This window comes from Brassica napus, chromosome C1, assembly GCF_020379485.1.
Source record: "Brassica napus cultivar Da-Ae chromosome C1, Da-Ae, whole genome shotgun sequence".
Classification (NCBI taxonomy): domain Eukaryota; kingdom Viridiplantae; phylum Streptophyta; class Magnoliopsida; order Brassicales; family Brassicaceae; genus Brassica; species Brassica napus.
The window spans coordinates 6,240,102-6,261,402 of NC_063444.1; the positions used below are offsets into that span (position 1 = coordinate 6,240,102).

The 21,301-nt window shown below is 35.9% G+C and overlaps 2 protein-coding genes and 1 pseudogene across 2 annotated transcripts; all 3 read right to left on the reverse strand.

Annotated features, from left to right (window-relative positions):
* Positions 1-5,655: 5,655 nt before the first annotated feature.
* On the reverse strand, positions 5,656-8,590 carry LOC106374304 (annotated as a pseudogene).
* A 431-nt stretch (positions 8,591-9,021) lies between these two features.
* LOC106374305 (putative pentatricopeptide repeat-containing protein At1g28020) lies at positions 9,022-9,804 on the reverse strand. Its single transcript, XM_048743594.1, has one exon. It carries the CDS (start codon positions 9,802-9,804, stop codon positions 9,022-9,024), a length of 783 nt encoding a protein of 260 aa, XP_048599551.1.
* Positions 9,805-10,607: 803 nt separating this feature from the next.
* LOC106375579 (myosin-14) lies at positions 10,608-20,515 on the reverse strand. Its single transcript, XM_013815532.3, has 39 exons — positions 20,148-20,515; positions 19,665-19,790; positions 19,419-19,562; positions 19,169-19,314; positions 18,916-19,072; positions 18,756-18,814; positions 18,455-18,614; positions 18,001-18,150; positions 17,779-17,915; positions 17,520-17,666; positions 17,303-17,404; positions 16,863-16,920; positions 16,686-16,787; positions 16,561-16,598; positions 16,347-16,473; positions 16,083-16,253; positions 15,861-15,992; positions 15,661-15,770; positions 15,523-15,583; positions 15,239-15,416; positions 14,948-15,153; positions 14,708-14,827; positions 14,316-14,414; positions 13,995-14,207; positions 13,754-13,893; positions 13,557-13,656; positions 13,440-13,484; positions 13,279-13,356; positions 13,014-13,184; positions 12,712-12,858; positions 12,416-12,616; positions 12,211-12,339; positions 12,047-12,117; positions 11,864-11,963; positions 11,717-11,773; positions 11,550-11,606; positions 11,385-11,465; positions 11,213-11,295; positions 10,608-11,113 (listed from the first exon to the last, which is right to left on the reverse strand). Exons 1-39 carry the CDS (start codon positions 20,148-20,150, stop codon positions 11,002-11,004), a joined length of 4,518 nt encoding a protein of 1,505 aa, XP_013670986.2. The 5' UTR covers positions 20,151-20,515; the 3' UTR covers positions 10,608-11,001.
* Positions 20,516-21,301: the final 786 nt, after the last annotated feature.

Here is a 21,301-nt window from a genome sequence, read left to right on the forward strand (position 1 = left end):
AAGAGACTTTTAAAATTTCAGTTTCTGTTATCATTCACAATGAAGATATTATGTCGCCGGTAGACAATTACTAAGAAAGGAATATTCTTAAACATTGGTTTTATAATTGTCCGAGAAACGTAGGTAACACTAAGAAGAGTGGATGGACATGAACCTAATTCAACTCAAAACTCAATAAAATATATATAGAGAATCGTTGAAGTTTAATTTGGAATGTCAAAGAAACTGTCGACGGCCAAACATGATATAATGCATGAACATTCATGAAGAGCCACGTCCTTTCACCCTTTGACATCCCTTGAGCTGCTACAGGGACATTTGTTTACTTCAATAATCCTCATTTATCAGTTTATATTAGGAAGAGTGAGCTGTTTTTTGTTGGCTTTGATCAAACTAATGTGTCACATGCATATCCTTCGTATACTATACTTTTAAAAAAGGCTTTCACCTTCGTATACTATACGTCCCGCGCATAACGCAGTTTTTTTTTAAAAATCACGTGACACTGCATATGCTATATATTAGTAATATTTATGAGGTTGGTGTTATTGTAGTAACTTGCTAGAGTTACGTAAGGAGTTCATCACTCTTCAGCAGAGTAGAGACCGTCCAAAGCTAAAATGTAATAAATATTTTTAATTTGATTAAAAAATTGTCCGCTCTTTGATAAATTATTTTTCTTGAAATGCAAATATTGTTAATTCTTAGCCCCCACAACGTTGTAGGTTTTACCCAGGTTTCAAAGTATATGATAAACTAAACAACAGAAGCTTAAAGTCAACTAATATTTTATTCATCTTAATACATTCGTTACAGTTGTTACTTGTTAGTAAACGAACCTACCATATCTTCAGAACTTTTAAATATCTCATTAAACAATCCTTACGACTTTAAAAGTCAACTAATATTTATTGTATTAACCGATTGGGGAATATTGGTCCACTTTAGCAATGAAGATTGATTATCCATATAGGAAGAAAAAAACAAAAATGTAAACTTGAAATGTACCACGACCACGAGGGAGATGGTGTTAATTCATCATGCGTACCATATTGTAAGAAAGAAAGAAAAACATACAAAAGTCTCTTTTCTTATGGTCCCTCCGGTTAGGGAAGTAACTCAATATGGTCCTGGGATGATCCAAGTGGACGGGCTCCTTCCCAATAACTTCATCAATTTGTAACTTAACATTTACAAAAACAAAAAAATTCATCATCAATTTGTTCTACATTTATTTCAGTGGGAGGTTTGTATATGTGACTAAATTAAATGGGAGAATTTCATTACACACGTAACATAAGTATTATTTGGGACACAAACTATTTACTGTTATTGAAAATATTAAGTTGTAAATTTCAAGATTTTTCTAGTCACTAAAATTCTCTGATGGGATTTCTTAGTTAAAAACAAATCTCCTAATCTTAAATCTCAATTAACCCTTTGATAAAAAAAAATACCTCAGTTCGTCTAAAATCATCTTTTTTTTTTGTCAACAATATTACATACTCATATTGACGATGTAAACTACACCGAGAGATATTGATCCATGTGAACGACGAAAGACATTTCTGACACTGCGTGCTAGGTTATCCGCTTTTTTGTTTTGCGTACTTGGTACATGTATAATCTCTGATCGTATGAAACTCTCTTTCAGACTTTTAATATCTTCTAAATAACTTGCAAAAGCTGGTCAATCTTCTGGTTCCGAAACCATCTTTCCCAATTGAGAACAATCTGTTGCAAACGTAACCTGAAATTGTCGTAAATTTCTCATACATTCTATAGCCCATTGTAGCGCCTCCATCTCTGCATGCAAGGGAGTTAGAGAAGTCCGTATATTTTTTGCTCCCATCAGACCTTCAAATCCTTAAAAATCATATCATTTTAAATTGTAGATTGAATAAACCCCGATTATTACTTCATAAAACTTCTTTTGGTACCCCTATATAAATTTCTGGTAACCAAAAGAACTGAATAATAATTAACGGTAATTTTACATATACATATATATATATATATATGCATAGATATATTAAATTAAAATTTAAGATAGATTTTTTTCATCAACAGTATTTTAATATTTTTTCAATATAATTTGTCAATGCCACTTATGGTTGTAATAATATGAAAAGCCAGATTTGTGTAATATGGAAAAAGTTTGAATAGATCCAAATCAAGCCAAGAAATTGTTCTATTTGTCCACGGAACTGCAAAGCTTTTCTTTTGCGGTGGTGATGGATTTGTTGAAGATAGTGGAGATCCTCTACTCTTGGAACTATTTTTTTAGTAAAAGGAATCGCATTTTTATCGTCTTCTTAACTGTAAAGAGGCATGCAAGAGTTTTCTTAACTCTTATGATTTAATATTTGCATGCGGTATCTCATACTATAATTAATTTTTTGTAATTATCTAGAAATGTAATTATAGGAGAAAAGAAAAACAAATCCTGAAAAAAGACAAAACTTGTTGTGGTATCGTCTGGAGCATCGTAGCATTCATCATCGCCTTGATTGGTTTGGTATCGCGGCGACTTAGCATTATATTCCGAAATAGTGATAATTAAGTTAAGATATACGCGGAAGGAACATTATATATACAAACAATTTTTATATATTATTATTTATTTTATATTCATTTACATATATGTAATGAAATTAGAGTAAGTATATAAATAAAAATTATCTCTTATTTGATTACAATAATTTTTTGGTAAATAAATCAAAACAATCATTTTTTCAATGTAAATTTTGAAATAACATATTTATGTATTTTGTCTGGTAAATAGTTTAATTTAAAACGAAGTTAAGATACATATATATATTTAATATGAATATATATTAAATGAGACTTCATATCCAAACGATTTTATGATCATTTATATCTATTTATAACAAAAAAAGTTAAACCATTGATCACAAAATTTTCAACGTGAAATTTTAATGTTTTTAGTAATTTATAGTCTTTTTAAACAATTCAAAATGTAACATATAAGAAAAATCTAAAATTTTTATTATATGACTAATGTAAAATTTTAATTTATTTTAATAATATAAAATTAAACAAAAAGAAGAAATGATACAAAAATCTTATCAAATCTTTATTATTCATATTAATTAATTATCATATATATGTTAATCATATTAGGTAATTTCATAACTTTTATTTAAGAAAATAATAGATAATATTATTTGTCAAAAAAAAAAAAAAAAAAAAAAAAAAATAGATAATATTATTTTGTACACAACTAATTAATTTGATAATTAGTTTAATAAAAAATCTAAAATATGTTGAGATGAATTCTAAAAATCATCATAGTAATTACACGTGGCGTGCTTACCAAAACATTGTAATTCTTCTCAATTAATATATTAGGGATTGTTGTGGTGATGGTTAGGTGATTCAAAATAATTTAAGCACGTCTGAAGATACAAAACTAATTGATATCCTTTATTTTTCGTATGTCTATTTGAAGAAGCAATAAGTAGTGATTTCTAAAGATTATGCTAATCAGGTAAACTATAATAGGATTTTAAGATTATATCCGGTTATAACAAAAAAAAAACAGGCATTTCCAATGTGTATTTATTTTCATTATTGTTACTAGATCCTTTTTCCGCGCTACGCGCGGATAATATATTTAAATTTGTTACGTCTATCATTTTTATTTGTATGTGAATTTTTGTATATTAAATTATATATAACTAATTTTTGAATTTTATTTTTTTTATATTTTTAGTTTCAAATAAGTATTTTTATTATATGTAAACTAATAAAATATGAAGTATCAAGTCTGAGATTCACAGTTATGTAAAAAAAATATAATTATGTATAGAACATAAATTATCTTAGTTTAAAATATTGGAATCTCATCTCGAATAAATTCACGAAAAGAAAAAGTACTCCAATAACTTACTTCAAATATAAAACCCCCTTTAAAAAAAACCATACTTAATAATAATTTTTTTCGTGTAATAGTTGAAAACTGGCAATTGAATATCGATCTAGAATATTATTTTAATATATCAAATTGTAAAATATTAATTGTAATAAACAAATTTTTAATTTTGTAATATTACATGAATTAGAAGTCTTTAAAATCTAAAATCTATTTTATTAACATAATATATTTTTTATTCATTTATTATTTTGACGCTTCAAAATATTGCTTTAGTTTTATTTATATACTAATTTTTAATAATTTAGTTTCTTTTTAAGTAATTTTAAAATTATCAAGAATATAATATATTTAAGAATATAACAGTAGGCTTGCCTCCTTTCTCTAAGGTCACTGTTATCTATCTTGAAGCAATAATATAAAAAATTAAATAGATTAAATTTTTATGTTTCTTTTTAATGTCCTATCTCGATTTCTCTTAATGCTGCTTAGTTATAATATCTAACTGTTAATATATTTTTATGGAAATTAATAGATGAAATACACTTTTTGCCGTGGTATTTTAAAAAAATTAAGTATAATTAATTTGAATACATAATAATATTTTTTTCTGAAAATATATTAGCCTTTTATATAGAAGTATTTTCTATTAATATTTAGTGCTTCAAAATACTTTCAAATAATTGGATTTTATGTTTTACATTGTGGAAATAGATACATGAATTTTGGATAGTAGTATCTCATTTAACTCACGATTATCTTTACAAAATTAAAAAGTGAAGTTGTGTTGTTGCTTTGAATCTCTAATCATAAACCAAATAAATATTTTTTTAAAATATAATCAGAGGTATAAGTGATCTATATACTTCATTATGTTTATAATCTAGACCAAAGAATATAAAACATGTTTTGCATATTTTGGCAGAATATAGTTTCTGAAAACATATATAAAATTTAAAATAAACCAATATCATCGAAAGTGATGTCTCATAATTGAGAGAAAAAGAAATGAAGTATACTTTGCATATTTTGGCAGTGAAAAACAGATATAAATTATTTAAAATAGACTATATCATAAAAAAGTGATGTCTCATAACCAAGAGCAAAAATTATTTTGACTTGACTATACAATAATTATATAAATATTCATATTCATATATATATTTATTATTTTGGTTTATGTATATTTATTATGTTTATTAATATATAACTTTGATTCAAAACTACCCGAAACTACGTTTGTAAGCTCCATGTCATACACTTGAAGTTCGATGAAAATGTATTAATATATGCAGTGCTGTTCCAACGCACTGCATGAAATTGATGATGCACTATAATTTGTACAAAAACCAGAAGCACGCCAAACTAAATCAAAACAAACCAACAAAAGTTATCTACAGTAAGACTTTCGAGATGTGAGGCAACCAAAATGCTAATCAATCTGTTTCTATAGGTTTCGTAAGCAAAAAGTTAAAAGGTTCCAGATTTGATAAACTTCAGATGATGAAGTTTTTGAGATATTTAGCAGGAAGCTAGAATATGGTTATTAATCTTCACGGCTTACTTTGAGGTTGATACTTATCTGTATGTTTCTCTGCTTCATTATAATGAAGTTCTTATAATAGTGTAAAAGTGAAAAAGAACTGGCATTAATGTATAACTATATGAAGTCCCTGAGAAAGATGATATGAACACGACGATGGCATTTGATCGTTAACTGTATGCTATTCTTGAAGCTTAATTTATCATTAGCACAACCATATTCCAACACAATTTTATTTAAAAACAAAACACCAAATGTGTTTCCTAGTCTTAACAACAACAAAAAACCAAGGATAAAATAAAACCCTGAAACAGGTTTGCATTAGAGAATATAGGAGATTAAAATATTTAAACTGTAGAATAAAGAGGGAAACGATAGAGGTGAGGTAATCGAATTTGAGATTAGGTCCTTCTTATGTTCTCAAGCTAAGAAATGCCTGGCTTCTTTCTGTCACGCACATCCTCCGTGGGTGGATACTTGAGTCGTGTATCCAACTGAAACACCTGCACCAGGGGCTAGAGGTGGATCAGCCTCACTTCCTTCAACAACCCTAAGACTATCACTCGCAGTTGTTTTATCTGAGGCATCACGGATCATCCTATCAGATGGATTAGTTGAGACCAATCCAGCTCCAGGCATGTCGTCACCACCGTGGTTACCACCTCCCTGGACAAAAAATGACAAATATTAAACAACGGATAAGATTTGTTCTGCTTACGTTTGTTTCTGTCTAGATGTGTGCCTACTTGTTCTGCAAAGTTTAGACGTCGCAGCTGCTGATGTTTATCAAATATGCGGGAGATGGTGAATGATTGAGCTATAATGTGAAGTTGAACTCAGATAGAGTCAGCTCAAAAATGAAGGTTCTACCCACTAACTCATCTCATCGTGGCAGTGGTCTCTCATGGGCTTCCTCAGTATGAGTTCTGAGTACGTGATCCTAATATATAAGATATATAAGAAAACATGTACATGTATCTGGGCTATGATCTCTGCAGCACGGGTAAACTTAGTTCTATTTCTAGACTTGAAACAAAAGAAGGGTGGCCTGGATTCTTTCTAGAGCAGATTTTCCTGCTTCCCCCTGTCTCATATATACAAATGTCAAATTCTCGATTAACAGTTTCTTTTTAAATTCTTATATATATATAAAGAGAAATCGAGATAGGACATTTAATATGATAAATCAAGGTAACAACAAATCTAATAGTGCATCAGTGAAACAATTGCAAGGAAATAGGACAATTAAGAGTTTTAAGATATGCATGTCACCTGATTCATTGCCCAGGACATAGAAACTGAATCTGTCATGGGAATAATTAAGCTCCAACATTTCTCATTGTAGGAATCAGCTAGACTGTGAACATTTGAGGATGTAGTTCATAATCTGGGATTCTAGGAACTTTTGGTCTTCTGCTTCTTCCCTTTTTTATTTGTAGATGCCAACAATGGAAGCGGAAGGAAACTTCATAGACATACCTCTGGAGTCAATACTTTTATGTGCCTATTGCATATCTGTTCTTGGAAAGTACAGTAATACGAAACATCAGAAGGAAAATCTGTAGGGAAGAAAGTCTCATTAAATTCAAAACAAATAAAACCTATAAAAATTTCAGTACTTGTAGAAAGACAGAAGACTGAAAAATATCCAGCAGAAAGGCAAAGACACTACCTAAGCGTGAGGTTTGATTTACCAAATATGACCCATTTGATCAACAGAGCCAGAAGCAAGCTTTTCCCGTTAGAATTCCAGGCCACCGAATTGAAAGACCTACAAAAAGATGAAGATCAAAAGATGGAAGAAGTCCTAAACTTTAAAGAAAAAGAAGCTAAACCTAACCAGCTCAAGGATGTTGAAAATTCAGAGATGAAAAAGTCCATAACTTAACTCAAGAGCAGACAAAATAGGTAGCTCAACTAATTTAGAAACCGCTTTCAAATCTCCTTTTATCAACCACCAAAGCTAATAAACAAAACGTATCTTAAACTGGATGATGATGCAGTGGTTTATAGCAAAATTAGTTGTTTCATCGTATAGGCCGATCCTTCATTCTCTGAGAACCCGTGCAGATACCACGGCTCAGTATGACTACGGTCGTGTGATAATGGCACCGACTTCTTCTCAGGTTTATCATAGCGGTGTTCACAGAAAGCGCGGGCGGCGTGCTCTACGCTCTCAGACGGAGGTTGAGCTGGCGACGGCAAGTTTTTCTGCCCCATCAACGAAATATCCCAAATCAAAGCCTGAGAATCATCCCCCGCGGTACAGATATGCAATGAGCTATGAGGAGCCCAAGCAATTGCATTGACACTCGCCTGATGCCTCTGAAGCTCCACAACAGGAAGAGCCGGAAAACGAATGTCGAGCACAACAACCTTAGCACTGTCCATGATGATAGTCGCCATGTACCTAGGATCCTGCTTGTTCCAACCAAGACGCACTAACAGAGTATCAGGACAGAGCTCTCGTAGATAATCGTCGAATGCTCCTTATCACGAAGATAGAAAACTCTCACAGATCCATCGGCCGAGACCGACGCGAACACACCAACTCCACCCCAAGCAATGTCTAACACTTCCTTATCGTGAGCTATAAGCTGAGTATCAACCGCCTCGCGATCAATGTCCCAGATCGTGCACGTTGTATCGGTGCTCGAAATCCCGATCCGTCTCGGCTCAGCTTCGTTCCAGTCGAAGGAGGTTAACGGTCCACATAACTCGCTTTTCTTGTTGCTGTTGAGGCACGACTTGAGCTCGACGCGGGAGCGATCGTCGGCGATTCGCCATAGGCGGAGGAAGTCGCTGGAGGTGGCGAGGAGATCGGGCGCTGGCACCCCTTATCCAGGATGAAGATGGTCTTTGTGTGAGGGTAAGGGTGCTCGAAGGCGAGGTTGGGATCGGAGCGGATCTCGCCGTTGGACTCGTCGAGATGGACGATCTCGACTCGGTTCGGGTACTGCTCGAGGAGGCTGGTGATGGCGAGACGGTACTTTTTGTCGCGGCGGACGCTCCAGTTCATTGCGTAGGGTTGGTTCTTCGTGCAAAGGAGAAAGGAGACTTCAGAGAGACACGGGCTGACGTGGCGAATATCTGATTTCCTATTGGTTGATTTTTTATGCTGACATGGACAAGCTCAATGGAGCTCATATATCTTTTAATATAGTATAGATTTACTGAAACAACTATGTATTCTTCTTTTTATTGAAAAATTGATTTTTAATATAAGGCACAAGTTTTCTAATTAACTCATCATGAGTAAAATTATATACGGGGAATTTGTTAAAATAGCATAAAACACACACACACACACAAACGCACACACCTCCCAATACACCTTTCGTGAATGTATAGATTATGAAACTATGATGTGTAACTCTTCAGCTAATCCTTGATTCGATTACTCCACATATCAAGCTTGAAGCAACTAAGTGACAGATTATGAACGACAAAAGATAGCTTCTTTTTCATGAAAGAAGAATTAACTAATTGTTATACGATTTCTAAAGAAAAAAAATGGAAACTATTAGATGGTCTTCACATGAGAACTGGAGTAATGCTGTGCACATTTGCACATCAGTGTTGATTAGTTTCTTAGTCTTCTCTCCATTCCCAAAGCATGATATCCAGAGATGAGAGTGTTAGGGATGCTAGCATCAAACGGAAGACCACCAAGCTCCCACTCCCTATATATCACTTCAGCACCTTCCATGTCTCCTATACTCGAGAGTGCACTTATCACAGCCCTATACCCTTCGTTACTCGAACCCGCGTTCTTGTGAAGCTCCCAAATCCTATACACATCTTCCCTCTCCCCCACGTCTCCATACACACTCATCAGCGCCTCGTAAGCGGGCTTCCTTGACGCGCAATCAACCAGCAGCTCTGTTCTATGCAGCATAGCTAAGGACTTCTCCGTTGCGCCTGACTTCAAGTAAGCCTTTGCCATGTCGATGCACGTTCCCCACTCCAGTTTGATTCTCTGGTTGCTGCTAAGAAACTTCTCCATTGCCTTGATGTTGGACACAGCTGCGTATACCAAGAGGGCGTGGTTCGCTGTGAGATCATCCGGCTTGACGTTGTTATCTTCCATCTCGCTCAGGAGACTGTTGACATTATCGTGGCGTTTCAGTGGACTGTAGAGAGATAGCATTAGGTTGAACGGGGTAGGTTTCAAGAGGAACCCTAGCTCTCTCATCTTCTCGAATACAGCTTCTGCTTTGTCTAGAGTGTCGTCGTTTCTTGTGTACAAAGTTAACAGAGATGTGTAGACTGTGTAGTCCTTCATTGTCTCAGGGATGGTTTCGAAGAACCTCTCTGCTTCTTTTAGACCTAGAACAGTATCCATCAGTAAAACCCTAGACGCCATATCTTCCGGAAAGAGAGTGTAGACACGATGTGAACTCATCCATTCTGATATCTACAAAGAAAAATAATATAATAATTAAAATATAATTTAAAGATTAGGTATTGTAACGAAGGAGGAGTTGGGTTTAGGTTGAAACCTGGAGGGCATGGGGGAATCGTTCTGAATCTTGGAGCTTCTTGATGATGCACCTTAGGTCAGAAGGCTTCACTTGATTACCTTGTTCTCGCCATTGCTCGAGGGCTTGAACGACTGGTGTCTTCTGATCTATAGCCGTGGCGATACGAAGCAGTAAAGCGCTGTTGTTACGGTGTGGAGAAACTAGGGTTCCGGCGTGGCGGATGGAGGTTTGGAAGGCTGGATCCGCCTTGCTTGTTGGCCAAGGAGTTTCATCGTATGCCTCATCATAATAGGAGAGAGAGATTTGTTGATGATGTATCTTTAATCGATGTATCGTATATATAACGGTGAAGATATATGCTTGTGTAGCACGGGTTTGATGTTACTTTTAGGTTTTGCTTCCCCGGCAAGTCGTGGACTCGAAATAGTAAAAATGTTAATTAATTATATAGCTATTTTCCTTTTTTTTGGGGGCAAATTATATAACTATTTTCCTATATACCAACAGAACCATAAGCGCGATTCACATTTCATTTGATGGTGAGAGACGAATTGAAAATATTACACTAGTTCTTATCTTATGATTTAAAAATATTATAAAAAAATATATACAGAAAAAGATGTTCGTTAAAATTTATCCAACGGATTGTGTGAATGACTGAATCTATCATTAAAAAACATGGATATAAATAATAAATCCAATATAGCAAAACTAATATCCTTTGTACAAGCCAAAACATGAGTTGTTATATCCTTTCTCTAACAACTGGTGCATTTCACCAGATTTAAAACACAAAAATTTAAATTAAAGTTGTACCAAAAAAAAGAAGAAAAACTGAACAAAACACGAGTTCTTCTGTTTTCTTTTTCTCCCAGCCAAAGCATATAAGACCTTGAAGAACTTCGGGGATGAATCAGAAACAAAAATAACAAAGAAAAGAAATGAAGAATTGTTCAATATCTTGCCAATAACGTTGAAGAATGAAAACAAAAATCTGTTCTTATTCCTTCTGCTTTTACAGGTATGTTCTTGAAGGGACAGAGTAGTAAACCTGCAGCTTCTTTTGGTAACTTCACCCATTAGAGCAAGAAACTGAAAGCTGGGTTTTCTTCAAGCTCTTCAGCTGGTTTCATCTCTGCAAAGTCCTTATCTTGCATTGAGCTCGATAGATCCTCTGTCGTGAATGGAATGCTGAGCAAGAAAGAAAAAAACATCGTTCAATAAGCAGAGCTAAACAGAGCTTCTACATAGCCAGATATGAAGAGTTTGGAGTCAGGATTATTGTGTTACCTAGAATCTTCGTCTAACAAGAAGGCGCTGCTGTCAGCATCGTTGGAATCCTCTATCATAAGCACTCTCATGCTTGAAATCACCTGTTCATGAACATAATCAGAGCAAGAGCATAAGAACGCTTAGAACGAGAGAAAGAGATAGAGAGAGCTGTTTTTTCATAAAAGCTTACATCTTGGGATACACTTCTTGTGTTGTAGCTGTCATCCCAGTACAGCGTACATATTCTGTAAAGTTGCTGGACACTAAGGATCTGCAAAATTGAACAATCAAATTCAGAAGCAAATTCCCATGCATGTACATTATACCCGTCTATTCTAGAATACAAGGGACTCACAGGGCATAGATCAAGTGCGATGTCATCGTACGAGATTCTGTACTTCTTATGGATTACCTGTTGGTAAATGCCAATTCAAAAGACAATCATGAGAAACTGCACAACCTCTCATCACCAGATATAGCAAATATGGAAAATAGAACAAACGAAAGTGTAAGAGCACATACCAAAAATCCAACAGCTTGCCTGATATGTTTAAGTTCATCCCAGGATGAGCCAGCATACTGCAATTCAAAAGGTATAATGAGCCAAACTGTGCAACAAATAAAACCTATAATTCAAGGAAATATAAAGAAGGGTTTGTTAGGGAGTACTTCTTCTTTTGTTTCGGCGCACCATTCCTCTAACAATGTTAAACCAGATTTTACATACTCTCCGTTGCTAAATGTACAACATTCTCGTCGCAAAAGAAGGCTGCAGAAAAATAATGATCCCCGTTATACAATGCCTTCCATGGACATACCTAAGTGATAATAGGCAGTAAAACAATCTCTCACCTGTTGAATAATTGGACATTGATGAATGAGAATGTCTGAGTAAATATCTTTTGGATAAGAACCGGAGGAACCTGAAAGTGAAAAAAAATATATATAAGAATTTTCACACGCTAAGGAGAAAGAAAACGTGACTGGAAAAGACGAGGTTTTTGGATTTCCCATACAAAGTTCTCCTTCAGTGTGTTTAGAAGTGCGTATAAGCCGTCAATAATTCCCTTCCAGTGCTCTAAAGGAGAATCCTTTCCCAATGACTTTGCAGATCGCAGCGACCGTCCCGTTGATGTTCGTGGTGCCTAAAAGAGGTCCGTTCATATCAGACCAACATACATAAGAAGAAAAGAAGAAGATTATTAGTATTTGTTAGCCGACCTGGATGCAAAGGGAAAGCAAAGCTTGCAACTCGTTTTTCAGGTTATCCCGAATCATTCCAAATATCTTTTCTACGTAAGCTGTAAGCTGCTGTTTGAAAAGCAAAGCTGGATCCTTGGCCTCAACCGGGCGAATCACTGCAGCTGCTGCAGCTGCTGCTGCTGCAGAAGTCTCGGCAGAGGAAGGCGCTGAACGGAAACCCTGGTATATGAGAAGATTATGCTTCAGAGTTCAGAATATTTAAATGATTTTGGAACAGAACTTCATTAATATATAAAAACAAAAGGTATATGTACCATGGCCATTCTTCCAAACAAGGAAGTCGAAACAGGTGGTTTTCGCTGTTGAGTGGCACCACCAGGTTTCAGACTTTGTTGAATCATAAACAACAAGGTTGAAGTATTGGACAGCCAATATGCCAAATGCTCGTTGTCATCATCATCCTGATAGTAAAAAGCGCAGAAAATCAAGCGTTATTAACAATAATCTACGTTTCAGAGGAAGCACAACACCATATTACACTGTTTCAGATCATTAACGACAAAAAAGGGGAATCAACAATGTCGTAACTATAAAAACTTGGCATGTAATTCAGTACCTTGATAGCAGAACCAATCATTTGAACAAGACGATCAAACACGTTGGTTCTTTCAGCTTCAAAGGATTTCCAATGAAGGAGGCATTTGTATATAGTAAATGCCGCTACAGGCTTCCCCTGGTTGAATCCAATGTTCTTCGTTACGCAGTTGATAAGAGCACCAACATTCTCCTATTACCAAGAAAAAAGTATCTCTCTTCAATCAAAGAAAGCACATCCGACAGATCAGAAACACAGAATATAGCAACTAAACTGAAAAGCATACATGTTGACGTTCCTTTTGCAAACTCCGAGCCTTTGCCTCAGATTCTTGGGTTCTTGCTGGTGTTTCTATCTCAGCCCCCTGCACAAAATGTCGTTAAAGACATAGAAAGAGTTTGAACGTAATTCAGGGGAAAAGGGAAAGAAAATTAAGACGCTACTTACATTGATCATACTTTCTTTACTAGAAAAGTGACCATTTTGTGAATTCTGCAAGTAGGAGAGCACTACTTTAATTATCATGATTCCGGAGAAAGGAAAGTATATTTTGCTCAGATATACCTTAGCTGGAGTCGGAGGGAGTTGTCCTGATGTGTGTAAGAGGGATTTTTGCCTCAATATTTGGTTTTCAGATTCCACATCCAATATTTTTTCTTGAAGTCTGCAGATGAACATGTGAAAAAAGTATGCTTAATATTAAGATTGCCAGTGGGATTTTGGTGAATTAGTTAAGAGAATCAGAGATGCATAGTGAGTACTCGTGCACAGCTTTTTTCAAATGGACAATTGTAGTTTCAGCGTCTACAGCCTGCTTGAGCCTCTCCTCACTTAGTTTTCTCGTCTTCTCGAATTTTTCCTCTGTTTCGACAATCTTCTGGTCTAATGAACTTACCTGTGTCTGAAACCAAATGGAAATAATATGAAATGAAACCTTCCTTCACGTATTTCACGGCTTTGACATCCTTAAGAAAATAAAATAAAACAGAGTTAATTCCCTACCTTAAGCCTTTCGTTTTCACTAGTTAGCTTCTCCACCAGCTCTGTGTCAACTACAGGAACCTCCTGCAACACAGGAACAATTTCTGCCGTCTTTTTAGCAGCTTCCATTTCCTTTATGAGCAAGGCTTTGGCTTCCTTGAACTGAAGTTGCATTTCATCCAATGATGATCGCAGTTTTGCATTTTCTTGTGTTTTACTTTCTTCCATGTCCGTCTAAATGGTTAAAGCAACAAAAAGAGATGACGGATACGTAAAACATCTGAATCCATATATGCCATATAAAAGCTTTTTGAAGAGATTAAGAGAGCTCTTTTAACTTACCCTCATGCGTTTCTCTAGCTGCAGTCTCCAGGTGAGCTCTTCCACTTGTTTCTCAAGCTTATTCTTGGCAGCTTGAAGAGCTCCTGTTTCCTTAGCAGCCTGCACGAAATATGAAGGCATAATTGATATTCATATTATTGGAAAATCTAACATCTTCTGCCTAAGTTACGATGATATAAACGCCAAAGATAACTTCCAGCGGCTAGCAATCGCGTCAAGAGAGCCAGCGCAACTTTAAAACTCCAGTTAGTCCATTATGTAAGCGCATGTAATCCGGTTATATAAGCTCATATCAAATCCTCCATTATCTCTAAGTGTTACAAGTGCCATAACTAAGCCTAGAACGAGAAGTGGTGCACAAAAGAGGATGTACACAGAAAGAGAAAGCTCACCGTCTTAAGCCTCCGCAGTTCTTTACGGGCTAACCTTGCTCTCCATGCACTTTGTGTTGTAACTGCTGCTTTCTTTAGCCTCTGGTAGTGCAACTGGGCCAGGAATTTTCGGCAATGGCTCTGTTATATACAAAGAGAACAAATCAAAAGTCATTAAAAGGAAGAAAAGCTCAAGACGTCTAGTAGATGAAGCCAACAGGAAAAAACATGTTGTCTATTCAACAGGAACGTGTACAGAACCTGAATCAAAATTGCCGCCTTGTTCTGCCTTTGGAACCGTAGCTCGTCACGTGAAGCCATGCCACGTATTGCTGACTGAATGGAAACAGCAGCAAAGTATAATTCCTTGTAAGATTTTCTGGCAAGGTGCATCCGTATGTCTCTCTGAATCTCCAAAACAGCAGCTTCTCTGCGCAATCCATCAAACATATGTCGAGAAAGCTGACCTATATATAATGGACAACAAAAATCAGAATATGAAAAATTAGTAACATTTCAAATTGCATTAGTAGTATCTTTAATTTAAAGTACCTCTGCACACAGCCTGCATATTTACTGCAGCCTTGCGGAGCATCATTAAATTTTTGCGGAACAAGTAGGAGCGGAATTTCCTCTGGATGCTGGTGGCTGCTCTGCCTAAGACTTCATTCCTCCGAGCATCTAAGTCAGCCATCTGTCCAGCCCTAAGGAAAACCTTCGTCTTACCAATCTGTAAAAAGAAAGGGCATCATAAAACATGGATAAGTCAGACGCTCTCATCAGAGTTTTACAGCTCAGATACATTGCAAAGTATTCAAAAGGCTTCAAAAATGTACCTGGTATCCTTCGAGTCCAACTTTTTCAAGAAGTTTCTTGCAGGCAGCTACATCATCAGAACTAAAGACACCAACCAAAAATAAAACGCTTTCAATATCTAAGGAAGTTTCCAAACACTAAATTAAAGAGAGGGAAACCTGTTATCCGAAACTTCAGGAGCAAGGACACTAAATCTCTCTAGGAACTCCTCAAATTGTTTTCGAGTAGGAAACCCAGCACAGCTAATCCTGATTGCCTCCATAACACCCTGAAAGATATGCATATTAGGAATTTTGAAACTGGCATGTAACTATAACAAGCACATTTGTTAAATACACCAAAAACATGGAAATCCCACCCCACATCGGAGCTGTTGCAAAACATTTTGGTTCTCAAAGATCAAAGGCTTCAGAAGATTATTTGGTTTCACGCAACGAATATAGTGAGGCTCAGTAGTACTCAGCGTTTCAAGCAATGTCACCAATTGTTGCTGCAATAAGTAAGAAAGTGACTTCAGTAATCATGAGATTAAGACTAAACAGACAACAATTTCTGAATAAAACTACATCATTTACCGCACCTTAAATCGTGAACCAATCGAAGAGAACTTTGTCTTTTTGTTAGCATCTTCTGCAAGAAGAGGAAAGAGACATGAAACAAAGGTGCACTTCGAAGCATTTAGCAGAGCCTGATGCTCGGCAACAACGTAATCTTTGTTCTTCTCCAGGAACTGTTCAGTCTGATAAGTGACCTGAAAATACGATTCAGTAAGGTCTCAGCAACTAGTTTTTGGGTAATTACTGCACTATAAATATCCACAACGTCAAAGCAAGTGTATACTCACGTCACCAGCGTAGTGGCAAATTGTGAAGTCCGTGCGAGCTAATTTTGGCTTACTAAAGTGCTTGTGATCTTTAAACGTTTGATACATCTTTTGAGCAAATGTTTCATGTGTTGATCTAGGGAACATGCTGCAAGATACAGGTAGGAAATTTGGATATGAGACAAGACAGACAATACATGCTGGACAATATAAATACAAATTCTTAGAGCCATACCAAGCCTCATCCAGGAGAGCAATGATACCACCAGGTTTCTGAGAAATAACAAAATAATAATGAATAGTTTTTGATATAAATAATACTCAGTAAGAGGGCAGATAAAACATGGTGAAACTAGCAACCTTTTCAATAAGCTCCAAAATATCTTTATTATCAACGAATTCAATGTAACTCCAATCAATTTCTTCTTTGTCATATTCATCTTGTTCCATTTTGAAGACGTGCTGCCCGAGAGAAAAAAAACATGTAATCATTATTAGGGACAAATCAGAACGGCAGCGATTTGAAGATGAACAAACCTGATTAAAATGTTGCTGAAGTTTCTCATTCGTCAAATTGATGCAGAATTGCTCAAAACTGCAAAGCGCATGCAATAGAAAGCAATTTTCAAGGAAATCACAAGCAAATCCGTTTGATATTTTCACTTCACTTCCATTTAGAAAGAGAGAAAATCAGGTCTCTAATAGTTGGAGAGGACCCTTTTTAGATACATTTTTAAAAACTTTATTTGTCCTCTTCGCTTCACATCAAAAACTTCTAGGAGTTGAGATATATCAACAATTACTACCCTTTCCACTGCTTGCTAAAACTAGAAATCTATAAGGACCCAACAAACTACAGAAAAGAACTACCACGTGAATATGTTGAGACTTATTTTTTATATGAGGCTAAGTTCCATAATAATTCTCTAAGGTGGTTCCTTTCCCCCTATCAAACAAAAGGCATACCGCTTAAGCACCTGTTTGTCTTGAAACTCTCAAATCCATATATATCCAGCACTCCAATTAAATATTTTGAATCAGGATCTTGTCCAATTGAATCATTGATCTTGTTCACAATCCTGAAAGAGAAATAGAACAAGTTAAGAAAATTACACTAAACCAAAATTTGCATATCTGCAAAGAAAGAGAAGCATCCAGCTACCAAAAATCCGAATGTATCAGTATTAGGCATACCAATCAAACAATCTTGAATAGACAGTTTTTGCTAATGCATCTCTGCTTAGTGCCGCAGTTTCTGGATCCAGCCATTTCGTGATGCTTTCATCACGTGTCACAATCACACGTTTACAAAGAGAATCTTCCAGTGCCTGCTCATCGCACCTGATGAAATCCAAGAAGTAAGGAATGACTTCTTTGTTCCATATCACATGAATTTGTTTAAGGACGGGCGTTTTCACATTTGAAAGTCATAAATAATCAATAAGTTACTGACATGAAGAGCTCAGCTGCAGTCTTCAGATGGTAGTTGGACTTCTCATCTTTTGGGGCTGATGAATCTGCTTCTTTTCCTTTTCCAAATTCAATGTTACCTAGATGAAGAATAGCAGCCACAACTCGAAATATTGCTTCCTGAAATAACATTTATATCAAAATACATTCATATGTCAATACCATAATTACTACCAAAGCAATGACCCAAAAAAAAAAACCCTACCTGCTCCTCTGAATTTATTCCAACAACATCCATTGCCTTTCTAGTCTCATGATATTCCTTTGAATCATCCATTCTCTCCAGATCGATGCACTGAGACTGATTCAGGTAATGAAATGTTCTTGGATCCGCCAGTTTCCATTTTTTAATGTCCTGATTAAATAGGAAAGGAAAATGAGAAAACATCAAGTCAATTTCGATAACACATCCTTACTGGACTGCACAATTTTATTGATACATTTCCAACTGAATTGTAATAAAGCTTAAGAGAGTATATACAAGCAATTGAGGTAAAAAGAACTCTTGGAAGTTCGTTCAAATACTATTAACACAGTTGGCAGTAAAGAGCAAAGTCTGATCCATAGCTATATCAGGTACTAGACCAAATTATAACGTCTCCTGTGAGTAGAATGCTTATAGGGGAAACACTTGAAAAGGAGAGATGAACCATATGTACCTCAGGTGGTGCAGCACAGAGCATGTAAAAACAGTGATAGTTCCTCTCAGGATCTGAGACCTGACAAACACGCGATCTCTCTAACAAATAAGTCCTGATAGCAGCTCCCGATATCCTTCCCCTTTCATCGAACTGAATCTCCACAAATTTTCCAAATCGACTGCAACATGATAATGATCATGGACATGAATTAATAGGTGAAAGGTTACTCAACACAATACAAAAAAACATGAAAAAGTATGTACGCACACACACACACATGTATATGTATCTGTATAGGTATATTTTATACTATATGCACCTCGAATTGTTGTTCCTAACAGTCTTTGCGTTTCCAAATGCTTCTAGAACAGGGTTGGACTGCATACAAAGAAAAGATAAACATGTCCAAGAATAGTTTACGAATTTACTTCAAAAAAACCTGATATTGAAGATCCAGAAAGTCTAAACTAAAAGATAACCTCTAAAACTTTCTTTTCGACACTCCTTCCTTCGGAAACAGCTCGGCCTCCCATGTCCGCTAGATACTGCATGAGCAATTTAGTCGTCTCGGTCTTCCCGGCTCCACTTTCACCACTAACCAAGATTGATTGACTAATGCCCTGATTTATCATTTGTCTAACCCCAACGGAAAACAAGCCGAGGTAAGCCAAACAGGAAACAACCAGTAAAAAAAGGGGGAAAATACACTCCAAAATATAATATGGTAGGCACCTGTAAGCTGCATCCGCAACTGCAAACGGGTGAGGGCTCAGTTCTCCAAGGGCTGCACCTTTATATTGTTGCATCATATGGCTGGTGTAAAGATGCGGTAATCTTCTAAAAGGGTTTACAGCAATCAGAATATTCCCTGTGTAAGTCTACAAGAAGGTGTATACAACATTAGCGCAAAATTTCTAGCAAAGTGAAAGACAAATATAGCTCTATTCAAGATTCACAGAGGAAATGCAAATAAAGCACTGACATAAATTTCGTTGATATCAAATCTAGATTTCATATTTTCGAGGACTCCTGGTTCATGTAAATACGCTAGCCTTGTCATATCATCCACTCCAGAAGCTGGAGCTTCAACATCTTTTGGGTATGCATCTGACACTTGAACAGCCACCTAAAAGTTTTCCAACAATATATCAAAAAATAGCTTAAAACAAACTTAATCATCGTATAAAATTCAATATTGATGACGTGTGCTTAATGATTTAAAACATACCGTCTTCCCGGAGGAACATTTGACCTTGATATCATTGCCTTTGACCTCAACAACTTCGCCGTCTATCCACGCCACCTCTGGATCTTCCACCCAAACGGAAGAGCCAACGCTAACCGTAGTACAAGCCTGCATAAACCACCCCAACAATTCAAATGAATCAATCTTCACCTGCTAAAATGTAGTATGAGAGCATTCCAAGTTCGTAACACCGATGAAACGAATCGGATCATCTTCATATGTTAACATGAAGCCATTAGCTCAAACCATTCATGTAAATCAGCATCAAAGTTTTGGTCAATCATGAATCAATGGAAAGTCTAAAATCACACCGCAAGAAACCAATTCAATTCGATCATCGGAGAAAATCAATTAAACTTGAGCCAGCGAAAAAGTCTCCGAATATAGTCAGCGATAGCTACTCATCACAAGAGACAAATACAAAATCGCTCTTGAAATAAACGCAGAAAAGGACAAATAAAATACCATTGTTCGACGGAGATTTAATCAGATCAGAAACTATTTGCTTGGTTTTGGATCTAAACGCATGAGGTTCCCTTCCGAGAACAGACGATCGCTCGCAAACTCCAATTGTAACTTAAACGCAGGGAGCAGATGGAACTCTGCAACTCTCGCAAAAACCCAGTAATGATGATTCTAGCGATTGATTCAAATGGGAAGTAGGTGTGAGAAACTTAGAAATCTTCCAAGCAAACGAAAAAAATAATTAAATAAATTCAAATCTGCTCGAGAAGAAATCGGGTAATAAGGCCATCTTTTTGGTCTGCTTTCCTTTGTTTTTTTTTCTTACTCGTATTTATATTTCTTTAGATTTTCTTCTCTCTTTCTTTTCCGGAATAGTGTGATTTAGTCGTGGGGGCTTTTACTTCTGTAATTAAGGTAAGTAAGCGTTAATTTACCATTCATTTCCTAACATACCCTTTAATAATGGCTTCAAAATGCTTAATAAATTATTGGTCCACACTTTCTCTCTTCTTACATTATTTTGCTTGCTCTGGAGAACAAAAAATGCCAACTAGCATTCTGGTTTTTGTAATGGAAAAATGATGGATACCATAGTATCTTACAAATTATAATAAATATTACAAATCTGGTAATATATAATGTAAATACTCTTTTTTCTTTTGAACAAAAGATTGATCATGTTGACCAAAAAAACGAAACACTAGGAATGGGCAATTAATTACTCAAACGAAGACATTCCAAGTTCCAAAAGGCTTGAAAATATTTTGACTGAAGGGTGAACAGATCAGTCTACAATCAGGTGTACGAATCTTAAGGAGAAGACCCATTGCGATTTAAAGAATTAACCACTTTACACTTGGTCAGGTTATATAGTTCACCATTGCCAGTTATTTTGACATGAAACATTTGCTACTTTCACGGCCCACACACCGATCATCTCGCCATCACTAAGCTAATTAACAACACGGCAATGGGGTCCATAGTTTTAGCTTGCCAATCAGATAGGCGCGTGGCATCATCATTTATGAATTTGATTTTGTCTTTGTAAAGCGTTAACATCGTCAAGTGGATAGAGGAAGTGACGACACATAAAGATAAGTAGAGCGTGGGCGTGGCATTGTAGTCTTCGGTTCAATCCCAGCCGTTGGTTATAA

Coding starts and splice junctions, on each gene's coding strand:
- LOC106374305 (XM_048743594.1), bottom strand. CDS start 9,804: ATGGCGTCTAGGGTTTTACTGATGGATACTGTTCTAGGTCTAAAAGAA.
- LOC106375579 (XM_013815532.3), bottom strand. Junction 13,657..13,753: donor TTGAAAAAAGCTGTGCACGA/GTACTCACTATG, acceptor GTTCATCTGCAG/ACTTCAAGAAAAAATATTGG. Junction 12,340..12,415: donor TGCTTTCCCTTTGCATCCAG/GTCGGCTAACAA, acceptor GACCTCTTTTAG/GCACCACGAACATCAACGGG.